Source organism: Leptodactylus fuscus, chromosome 1 (assembly GCF_031893055.1).
Source record: "Leptodactylus fuscus isolate aLepFus1 chromosome 1, aLepFus1.hap2, whole genome shotgun sequence".
NCBI lineage: Eukaryota > Metazoa > Chordata > Amphibia > Anura > Leptodactylidae > Leptodactylus > Leptodactylus fuscus.
Window position 1 is genome coordinate 318,670,607 of NC_134265.1, and position 12,210 is coordinate 318,682,816.

The following is a 12,210-nucleotide window of genomic DNA, read 5'->3' on the forward strand; positions in this document are numbered from 1 at the left end:
AATTCTGGCCTCACACATGATCATATTATGGACCTATGTGGCACAGATCTGTAAGACAGTGCTGGGGCCACACGGTGGCTCAGTGGTTAGTCCTTGGTTCAAATCCTGCCAAGGGCAGAAAAAACATCTGCAAGGAGTTTGTATATTCTCCCCGTGTTTGCATGGATTTCCATCCCATACTCCAAAGACATACTGATAGGGAAAATGTGCATTGTGAGCTCTATGTGGGGCTCACAATCTACATAAAAAAAGATCTGTAATCCAGTGCTCAGAACCTACTCCCCTTATTGTACCGCCACCTATCTCCAAATTTGTAGGGCGGCACATGAAAATATTTTCTATAATAATCATTCAAAAAAAAAAAACATGTTCCATCTCATAAATATGATGGAGGTATTCAGCCCTAGATGCATTGCATTTAAAGGAGACAATAGTCCCTTATAAAGACACCATAAAGTGGCATATGGCATGTCTACAGATCCATAATACAGTATAAAAACATCTGGACTTTGTGCATCATTGTAGGATTTGTTCACATAGCTTGAGCCCTAGCAGGTAGAACAGCACTGCATGCAACTGAAATCATCCAACACCTACAAATCCACTCTCCAGGGATTATCCCTCCCCGTATGCGATGCTCTGGCTCCTCAAGCTGAAAGGCTCATGTATTGTATTTTTTATGTAATTGTCTGGATCAATAAATTTTAGAACACCACTGAATGCGGCCGTCTCGATGACTTATTCACAGTACAGATAATTTAATCCAAAGAAATCAGTGATATTTTCCTTCCCATCTGTTGCTTAATCAAACTCTTCGGCTTTTTACATCATTACTTTACTAAAATAAGTGTCATTTACCGCACTTAATGCAACTCTTTAAGACAACATATCTGCATATAGTTAGCGATATACAGCAAGTCTGCATTAAATACTAATCAAAGTGCAATGAAAAGACTAAATACTAGGAACCCAGAAGATGCAGAAATGTAAGCGCAAATGTTTCAGAGAACAGAACTAAACAGATACAGCTTCTGAGAAACTCAAAGGTAAAATTCGAACAAACAACCGTGAATCTGAAAATGTGACTACAAATCTAACTAATGCATATCTACATTTTTGAGTCCTCCATTCCCTTTTACTTCCTACACCACAATTAACATATATACCCTCTAGGGGATGGCCACCTCCGCCATTCTTTCTCATTCATCTATAGACTCCTGATAGCCTGCCTCCCCTCGAGTGGTCTGTACCTTCTTTCATGCAGAAGTGGGAGACGGACTTTTCTCTTTCCCTTTCTCAGGATCAGAGGAGGAGTATTTTTCGCCTCTCTCATGAAACCTCTGTCAGGTCCAGCTACCAGGAGACCAGCTACAAGATCCTGTCTTGTTGGTACAGGATTCCTACGAAATTACACACGTTCTTCCCACAGGTCTCCCCGCTGTGCTGGAGATGTGGGCAGGTAGAGGGGGATATACTCCATGTCTCCTGGTGTTGCCCTGCATTGTCCTCATTCTGGAACGGTGTTAAACATATCATTTTTGCATTTATCAGACTCCTCACCAGCTAGGCCCATCTTTGTTCCTCCTCAATCACTGTGAGTCATCGGTGAAAGTCTGTAAGTGCTCTCTGCTTCGATTTTTGGTCCTCGCTGCCCATGCTTGCATTCCGCTCTACTGGAAGTGAGTTGAACCCCCTCCTCTCTCCCTCTGGATTTTGAAGGTCAATGAGATCATCCATATGGAAAACCTCACCTCTTTCTTGCATGGTACGACTGAAGCCTACACTAAAACCTGGTTTTATTGGTTTGAATTTCAACGGTCTGGGGAATATCAGATGCTCCTGGGCTCTGGACCTTCCTCCTAGATCTGTGTGGTGCATTCTGTCTGTGGTTGTCGCGGGCAGATGCATCCTTACTTTCGGAGTTTTATTGATTTGTGCTCTCCGGCAATGGATTTACGGTCCACCGAGTATGGAGTCGGTTTGTCTTTTTACTCGCCCCCTCTATTCGCACCTTTCCCACGCCTTAAATTTATTTTTTATTCCTCTCTCCTTCTACCTCTCCCCCTTGGCGCTTCTCTTCTTTTTCTTCTGCCTCTGCCACTTCTTTTCCATTCTTATTCTACCTTTCAGCACTTTCCATGGTCAGTCTTGGGACCTCCTGGCGGTCCAAAAACACTTTATTTTGTTTGTACTTTTTGTATATTTGTTTATTCCTTTTAGGTCTATTTTATGACCATGTTGTGTTGTTAAAAATTTGCAATAAAAATTTTGAATTGAAACCCCCCCCAAAAAAACATATATACACTCACAGACAAATAATAATGTACCTAGATAGAAATGTCATATTGCCACAACATTCGGCATGCAGTCATGTCTAAGACAGGCATGCACATGACTACAGGTGTGGTCTGATTAGACACTGGGTCTTTCCACAAGAGAACATAAAACTTTTCAACACGATTAGACAAGCACATCTAAGACGCTTTGTACTATATCTTAGAAGAGAAAAATGCTTCTTTGTCCACTTTTGTCCAAGTTATTTCTTCTCCTTTGCCACCGAATTGAATTGTCACCCTAAAATTTACAGCTAGAATACATCTTGAAAGATAATACAGACTTCTAGTTTCCTAAACATTACTTATCTTCCGCATTGGTATTTCTTGTTGTAGTGTAGTCCAAGTCACAATAAGTGGATACGCCTCTACTAAATGCAGCCCTAACCCACCTTGTCTGACAGGGACAAAGTATCTAATACTAACAGTCACCGAGATTGTTGTGGACACAGGGGGTGGTCCCGAAGGAAGGGTCCTTACCAAGAATAGTATCCTTACCATTACTGACCAGGTTACACATTCCTGATGGAAAAGGGAGGGGAGCAGCAGGAGGAGGATACACTTTAATAGTTAAATAACAGTAAACAAATAAGTGATATTACATCATAATTAAAAACTTAGGGTCATCCAAGATTTAAGAAAAATTCCTTTTTGTTTCCAAAAACAGCTCCACACAAGTCCATGGGCTGTCTCTGTACAGTATTGCAGGATAGTGTGCTCTATCACTGTATAAGGCTTCATTATTGGTTTATCAGTTTTTTTCCGATCAGTCCTCATTATTGCAGCAGCACATTTTACGTATTCTCAGTGGCAGAGACCATGTACAAGACAATACAGAAAAGTCTACCAGTAGTTTACTGATCTCACTTACCACTAGGCTTTGATGGTCCCTCTATCCAAATAAATCACTCTTTATGCATAGAAAATTGTAGATTCTCTGCTATTCCATACAATAAGTCCTGTTCTTATGAAACCCCATCCATTATTACTATACAACCGCAGAGGATCTATAATTCTCCTTGTATGAAGAGTCATTTCTTTGTTTAGAGGGAGCTGTAAAGGCTCATGGGAAGAGCGGGGCAAGAAGAGTGGAGCATTATACTACTGGCAGACTTCTTTGTATTGTGCCGCAGAGAGAAATGCTAAATGTGTTGCGCCATAATAGGACTATTAGCAGCAGAAAAACTGATAGATAAACACTAGGACTGCGGTCACACTAGCGTTCGGGGACTCCATCACCCATTCTGCTTAAAATATACAGAAACAAAGGTAATGAAGGTTAATACAGTAATAGAACCGTGTGCTCAACAAGATCCTGCAAGTCTTTCAATTTTAACCTAAAATCTTTATGTAAATTCTCCTAACTCCATTTCGTTCTTTTAAAAATGTAAAAATCCTCATCTCACCACAGCTTCAATCTTCTTCCCATCTGTGCACACAGCAGTATGAGAACTGTAGAACGTCACCTAAGGTTCCAAAATCCAGCGCCGAGATGTGAGCTATGTGGCATTTAATCCATGAGTTCAACAATAAGGAATTATCATTTTAATCGTCTTCCTCTGGAGTTCTAAAGTGTTGGATTTTGGAACCTTTGGAAATGTCATTCAGATCTTTTGTTATCTTATGTGCAGCCTTAAACATAAGACACCCCGGAGAAAGTGCTCTCTCTGCTTTGAATAGGGGCACGTTCAATTTAACAATGTATTGCCTACAGCTAGAAAACTAATTTACAAAGTGAATTAAAGTTTTTCTAACCATCAAGTTTTAGGAATTTGTTTACTTGAAACTAAACATCTTTTTTTTTTACAAAGTTTACTCCATTGAGTAAATGAGGCTCATGAGATATAATATTGTTCAAAGTTTCATTGTAAGTTATTAGTCATGTAAATATGGCTGGACCAAAAATACCGTAATTCTTCAAAATGACTGCCCAAATTAGGCGTCTCCAAGGACCAGCCTAAATTCATGCACTATCCATAACAGGGCTTCACCTACCAAGGGCCATTTATAATACTATTGTCTTCTTATATGGCAGTTCGACCTATCGGTCCCCTTAGGCATCAATGCCTGTCTATATCTGCTACTCTGCCAAGTATTTCCCTGCAAAGAAAGTAAATATCCAAAGTATGATGGTTAAACAGGACCTACCGCAAAGTCCTTTTCTAGATTTACGAAAATCTCATTTGCTTTGTTGCAAGGGTAACAGTAGCAGCAGTCACAGGGCCAAGAACATTAGGGGGCCCAGCAGCAGCCGCTACCGCTTTATTTTTTTTCTATAGTAACTCCAGAAGGTAAAGGGCCCTATTTACTTACCGATCCCGCTCCTGCTTACGGCCGCCAGTGCTTTCCCTTATGTGGAGGCAGTCATGAGCAGGAGTCAGGATCAGTAAGTAAGGCCGCGGGCCCATGAACCCCACAAACACCATCATCATACTCGGGGGTCATTTCAGACCCCCGAGTATAATGATCGGAGGCCCAGGGGAGGTGAGGTTAACATAAAAAAAAAACACTGTTACTTACCTCTGCTGGTTCTGGAAGGCTTTTGGCCTACTTGGTGATGTCACATGGGCCAGGCTTGTGTCCTTATGTGTTGCAACACAAGGCCTGTCTCAAGAGACGTCCCATCCATCATTGAAGATGGCCGACATCAGCAGAGAGTGCGCCAGAGCCAGGGAGCAGTAATTAACAGTCTTTTTTATGTTTGTATCCTCCCTTGGGTCTCTGATTATTATACTCTGAGGTCTGAAACCCCCACCCCCAGAGTATAATAATTGTACATGGGTGGTCCACATAATACTGTGTGCAGGGGGCACTATGCGGCATAATACTGTGTGCAGGGGCCACTATGGGGCATAATACTGTGTGCAGGGGCCACTGTGGGGCATAATACTGTGTGCAGGGGCTACTATAGGGCATAATACTGTGTTCAGGGGCCACTATGGGGCATAATACTGTGTGCAGGGGCCACTATGGGGCATAATACTGTTTGCAGGGGCACTATGGGGCATAATACTGTGTGCAGGGGCCACTATGCGGCATAATACTGTGTGCAGGGGCCACTATGGGGCATAATACTGTGTGCAGGGGCCACTGTGGGGCATAATACTGTGTGCAGGGGCTACTATAGGGCATAATACTGTGTTCAGGGGCCACTATGGGGCATAATACTGTGTGCAGGGGCCACTATGGGGCATAATACTGTTTGCAGGGGCACTATGGGGCATAATACTGTGTGCAGGGGCCACTATGGGGCATAATACTGTGTGCAGGGGCCACTATAGGGAATAATAGTGTCTGTAGGAGTGCGGCGGGTCGGTTGCTGTCTTCGGGAGGGGGGGTCTTGCCATTCCTGGTAAAGCCACTGCTTTGTTGGTACTACATTTTTTTCTGCATTTCTGGAACATTGGGGTAATAGACAAAACTTTTTTGTTGTTTGTAGATTTTGTTGGAAGACAGGTTGACAGAAAGACCTGGTAGGGACAGATAACAGACTGAGCGATGAATAGGGAAGAAAAGCAGTCTGATGCATTAAGAAAAAAAGGGATTTTTCTTTAGTAAGAAATATTACAATTTTCTTACATTCACTTGTACTTTTGATTTATAAACATAATGTTCTACAATGCTTTAAATCACAACACAGCGCTATGCTGCAGATTTCATTTTTTCATTGACTTTTTCACTGTATTATATCGGTCAAAAACTGCAGCCAATTGTTATTTTACAGTATATAATTAAATTAAAAAAAAAACACTATATATACAATTTTTTTTATTTTTGGGCTTTTTTTTAAAGTATGGTTTTTACTAGAAAACTTAAAGGTGATGTCCGTTGTGGGTGTAAAGCCAAAAAAAAAAAAAGACAGTCATCTATCTCTGGCACGCAGTTGTCCAGTCCTGTTCCCCTTTTCCCCTCTCCTCCTGTGCCGGGACTAGCCGAGAGCTGAGAGGTTCACATGATCGTGAGTGGCTTCACTGGTCGTGGTTAGGAAATGGTGACGTATGTGAGTGATGCCTCTGGTCTCTCTCCAATGACTGCTGAAGCCACAAATTGCTATCAGCGTTCGTGCGAGCCTCTCCACTTCTGATGCAATGAATCCCAATGGAGTGCCAAGGATAGGTGAGAATGTCTGACACCCGCCACAACCATCTGCTTCATTAATACCTATAGGGAAACCATCGGCTTTTCTGTAGGTATATATATAATTGACATGCTGTGATTTCCAAAACTTCAACGGTTTTGGAAATCCCTGCATATCTGCAGTGCGTATTTTAACACAAAGTGGGGAAGGGATTTGCTGTAAAATGCAGTGATATTTCCTAAGAAAGGTTTCTTTCAGCAGAATGGATTTGAGATGGAGAATCAGCATTAAAGATAACATGAAAAATATCCCTATGTGCACATATACTTAGGCAGTGGTTCTGCTACTCAGGGCTCAATGGCAACTAACCCTCAGCATGTACCGCAACAGCACAGTGGACAAGATTTCATTAAATCTCATCCACAAGTCACGACTAAAACTGGCCTACAAATTGACCTGTATGGCAAGTCTTCAATGGCTCTCAACCATTGCAACCTGATGAAAATTCAGCAGCGTGTCCGCACCTTGTGCCCTTACAGTCACAGTCTATTACATCACCAGGACAGATAATCATCCACTAGAAGTAAACATGAAGGATATGTTCCCACAGGACTGGAATACTGCAGCAGAAAGAAATGCACCAAAATGGCAGATTATCTTCATGTAGATGCTATGGAAATGCTGCAAATTTGACATCAAATTTTACAGGTTTTATGGCAAAAGGTGCAGCATAATTCACATTTTGAAGATTATAATCTGCATCATAAATCATCACGCTTTTGTGTCCGTGCAAAAATACATATATACAAACGCACACCAGGCTAAACAGGTCTAAAAGTCGCACCTTTTGCCTCAGTTTTTTTATTAAAAAATTGGATCCATTATGGGAATAAGATATTTGATAGGTTCAAAAGTATCCTATCATCTGAGGCCAAAAAGTAACCGAATTGTGATGTGAATGGCCCCAGTATGGAGCCTTGTATGATGCTGTACTATATCTCCATAGGACACCATTTAATACGTATTAAAAGCATGCATATGGAGTGACATTTTCCATCGGATACGATACTACAGAGCTCATAACAAGGTTATGTTGTTCTTTTAAATACTGTAAACTAGAAATACAGAGTAAGTTCTCATTCTGTGTTGCAATGGTTGAAGGGGGTTAATCGAGCAATATATAGTTCATTACCAGTATAGCCTTTACAGAAATGTCCCATTGCCATTGAAGCATGTAATTATCTTTTTCTTGTCTAATTTGCTTTTTATTTTGACCGCTCGTCTCTGTAATGGTCTTCTGACAGTGTTCACTATCCGATATAGAGATAATGAAGATAATGAAGGAAGTCCAAAAGCTAATGCAGCTAGGACGACGTTCCCATGTCTTACAGATGTAGCAGAACGGGAGCTCTCACGCTGTATGGCTAAGACACACTGTAGATTCTACATATTACAGTAAATTTAGGTAAATGTGCGCAGACTGAGCTCTGCTACATCTACAGTGTTTTGCAAATTTGTTAGGCAGACCTATGTTGCAGACATCTTGGAGAAATAAGCACAGATCTTCTGTAGACGTAGGCTTGCTCCAATCCTTCTATCTCGTCATGTAATCCCATACAGACTGGATGATGTAGAGATCAGGGCTCTATGGAGGACGCATCATCACTTCCAGGACTCCTCCTTCAAGCTGGGGTCCCATGTGCCAGAAACGCCACAACTTACCCACAACGGAAACCCAGTGGGAAAAATTGCGGCGTTTACAGTACAGGCAAACTATATGAAATTCAAGCGAATCCCATGCCCACTTTGCGGTAAAAACCGCCATTCGGACATGCTGCGATTTCCAAAACTGGTGCCGTTTTGGAAATCGCAGCATGTCAATTATATCTATGGATACGCCGGCGGTTTTCCCATAGATGTAATTATAATAGAGAGTCTGCGGAGGAAAACTCTGTGAACTTTCTGTCTAAAGCGCTGCGGGAAGAACCGCAATGTGTTGCTGCCACGTTTTTTCCCACAGTGCTTTATTGCGGAGGGATGTCCCGTGGTACTTTAGCCCCGAAGGGGAAAGGTTACACGCAATATTGATGGGAATTAGATTTCTCTTTTGTTCCTTCACTTCATTTTGTTAATTGACAAAAATAAACTATGGAAGGAGTATGCAAATCTGTCTCCCAAGATATAAATAGGGTTGGGGGATATCGTCACTCCATATCCCTATGAGAACCACCATTTAGGTGTGTGGAGTCTTATTAAGCCTTGAGCGCTCCACTGTGCAAAGGAACATGGGAAGAATATGCAAATCTGACTGGAACCGATATCCCCCCAACCCTGTCTAAGCCTCTCACCTCTGCCAGGTCAGTCCTCTCTGCGCCAAGCTGATGAGATGCAACACATCGAAACAGCTGTCCTTGGCTGAGAGACTGTACCTGGTATAATCCCAACATCATTGCAAACAAAGGCCTCCGAGAAGGTCGGCATGATGTTAAAGGGCGCGCCCTCTATTGATTTGCTTGACTGAGACTCTGGAAGATAGACTTGCACATTCTCAGTGAGCGCCCTCTATTGGTGTGCATTCTTGAGGCACTGGCATCCTAATTACATCATGGAAGTCAGATTTGTAAGATGTAACTTAGGGAGACAGTGCCTCTGTTATGCTGCCCTCTATAGGAAGCACCCTGAACATCATGCCTGACTTTCACAGAAGCCTTTACTGCATAATGTGGGATTTTTACCAAGTCAATTTCTCAGCTACGGACGGCCGTTTCGGTCTGGTTGAACCTCGTCAGCGCAGTGTAGAGAGAACTGACTTGGTAGAAGTGAGAGGCTGAGAGACCAGATTATGGGGATAATGTTCCTCCTTAAGGAGAAACCACCTATTAAGTCGGGCATGATGTTCAGGGTGCTTCCTATAGAGGGCAGAATAACAGAGGCGCTGTCTCCCTATTTACATCTTGGGAGACAGATTTGCATATTCCTCCCATGTTCCCTTGCAGTAGAGCGACTACGCCTGTATAAGTCTCCACACATCTAATAGGTGGTTTCTCCTTAGGGAGGAACATTAACCCCAAAAATAAACTATTAGCACTTCTATTTCTGGAAAGCATCCTTAGGTCCGGTTCACATCTGCATTCAGTATTCCATTCGGGAAGTCCGCTTAGGGACCCCTCGAACGGAATACCGAATACATTAAAAAGCGGTGAGCAATGAAAGCACACGGACCCCATAGACTATAATGGGTTCCATGTGTTTTCCACGTGGTGTCCGCACGAGTCATGTGGAGAGAAAAGTACTTCAATGAACTACTTTTCTCTCCACATGATTTGTGCAGACACCATTACAGTCTATGGGGTCCGTGTGCTTTCATTGCTCACCGCTTTTTAATGCGTTCAGTATTCCGTTGAAGGGTCCCCAAGCGGATTCCCCAAACGGAATAGCGAATGCAGATGTTAACAGGCATTACTTTGCAGCATTTTTTCCGCACCTGCCTAAAACTTTTATATTAACCTACAAAGTAGACATGAATGTGTTGCTATTTTACATAGATCATATAATGTAGTAATAATGACTTTTTGATAGGGCTATAACCATGACACTGGGGTGCTATTTAGGGTAATTGGTATGTTATATGCCTTAACCTAGGTGCCAGGGAGGACACCAGTAAGCCACTCTGCCTTGGCCAGAATATTTTTAGGAAAGCCTTGCTTTGTCTCTGCACTTTGGATACTATTCTTTTTTCTCTTTCCTCTGCCAGTTTAATACACAGTTGGTTTACATGATGCCCTTTCATAACTTTTGAACAAGACAAGGTCCATCCCTTGAATCTTATGGTTCATCAAACTGTTCACTTACCCATGAAATAGAAAGCAGCTCTGCAGACGGTGCTACCAAATATAAAGTCCTCCAGCAAATTGGGAATAAGAGTGAAGGGTATACAGAAAATGCAAAGCATCAGATCACTGACGGCTAATGACAATAAGAAGATGTTGGTGACGGTCCTCATCCTCTTATTCCTTATTAGGACCACTATAACCAGACTGTTGCCCAGGACTCCCAAAAGAAAGATCAAGGAATACAGAAAAATCCTCACTGCCTGGTGCATATCTGCAATACAAAAATATGGATCTATTAGAATTTATCGCTCTGTAATTGCACGTTAGATATCATAATCCACTGTTGTTATTCCCATTTGTATTAATTATTATTTAATGTAGATTGTGAGCCCCACATAGAGCTCACAATGTACTTTTTTTTTTTTTTTGGAATATGGGATGGAAATCCATACAAACACACATACAAACTCCTTGCAGATGGTTTTATGCCCTTGGCGGGATTTGGACACCAGGACTCCAGTGCTGCAGTGCTAACCACTGAGCCACCATGTAGCCCCTGTATTAATTATTTAATGGAATTGTAACAAATAACTACAATAAGGTCCAGATGTAGCAGAGCTGTATTTGTTATTGAGCTCTTTGGGGACGTAGTCTTTGTGTATTTATAAGTACAAATTCTCATATGGTACAGAGTGGTGCCTATTAACAAATTCAGCTCTGTTACACCTTTGAGGCTGCTCTTGCATCATGACAAGATGGCAAGTTAAACAGGGTCTTTGTACTACGGATAGGGAATAAGTGTCTGATTTCTGGGGGTTTGACAACTGTGACCCCCACCCAGCAATCATGAGGTGTCACTAAGTCCACGGTGTGAATGGAGCAATAGTGCGCATGCGTCAGTTCTATGGGACTGACAGAGAAAGCTGGGTATAGCCCTCTGTCAGTCCCCTATTTCCCCTGTGGTCACACATGTGCACACAGAGGAATCGGGAACCCTTTTTGTCATGATCCATTAGGAAAACCTAAAAATCAATTGACAAATGACAAACTCAGCTCTGCTTCATCTGACAAGCCTTGCTACATCTGATAAGACATAGTAGACTTGATGGAAATCTCCAGTTAATAAAACTTTATTCTCTTCACATTTGTAGGATTACATTAGCCACTTAGTGGCTCCATTGAAAATTGCAGCGTATTAGGTTTTATTACAATGTACCAAAATGACTTTTTCATTAGTGTGAACATTATTCAATTGTAGTGAACCCAAAGAAAAAAATAGCCTAACCCTACAACTACCCATACTGTACACATACATCATAACACTGTAAAATCTACATTCCTTTATGGCTAAAAGTCGTATTCCAAACTAGTTGTCATGCTTTGACTTTTAGTTCTACAAGGCACTCCTTCTACTTTCTGTAAAGATCTGTATACATTGTATCCATGCAGTTATGACACATACCTTTGCCAGGAAGAGTTGCATTGTGTGAATAGTCCCCTAAGCAGCCGATGATAGCTCCACTATTTGTGATCTCACAGAGTATCCCATTGTCATTTGTGTAATTGTCCACATGAAGATTATAGAGTGCTTCCATATCTGACAATGTATTGTAGGGTGTATAGGAGACTAGTGGCTTCCCATGCCTGCCTGTGATAAGACGCTTGCTGAGGTCTGCTGGCAGAATTCCTGTGAGAGAGATGTGTGTGCAGCCCTCTATCCAGGCTCCAACTGCACACACTGCATGCACTGCACACACTGAAGGGTAACTCATATTCTGCAGTGTTCCTCCCTCTCTGGTTATTGGTCAGGACCTCCTCATTTCTAGTAAGAAAAAACCTGTTATCAAAAAGGTAAAAGACAGCACACCTGACATTTTCTGTTCACATTCCCCCCTAGTCGCCTTGTATAATAATTCACTAATGGGCAACAGTACTGAGAACACAAGGTGGCTCCTTACCAAAAAGT

The 12,210-nt window shown here is 42.0% G+C and overlaps 1 protein-coding gene across 1 annotated transcript in view; it reads right to left on the minus strand.

The window, feature by feature from the left end:
• CCKAR (cholecystokinin A receptor) overlaps positions 1 to 11,946 on the minus strand; it is a 56,829-nt gene extending 44,883 nt beyond the window's left edge. The window contains exons 1-2 of the mRNA XM_075260053.1: positions 11,707 to 11,946; positions 10,264 to 10,515 (exon numbers count right to left, since the gene is read on the minus strand). Coding sequence (XP_075116154.1) covers positions 10,264 to 10,515; positions 11,707 to 11,839 — 385 coding nt within the window. The 5' untranslated portion in view covers positions 11,840 to 11,946. The remainder of the gene's footprint in view (positions 1 to 10,263; positions 10,516 to 11,706) is intronic.
• Between the last annotated feature and the right edge of the window lie 264 nt (positions 11,947 to 12,210).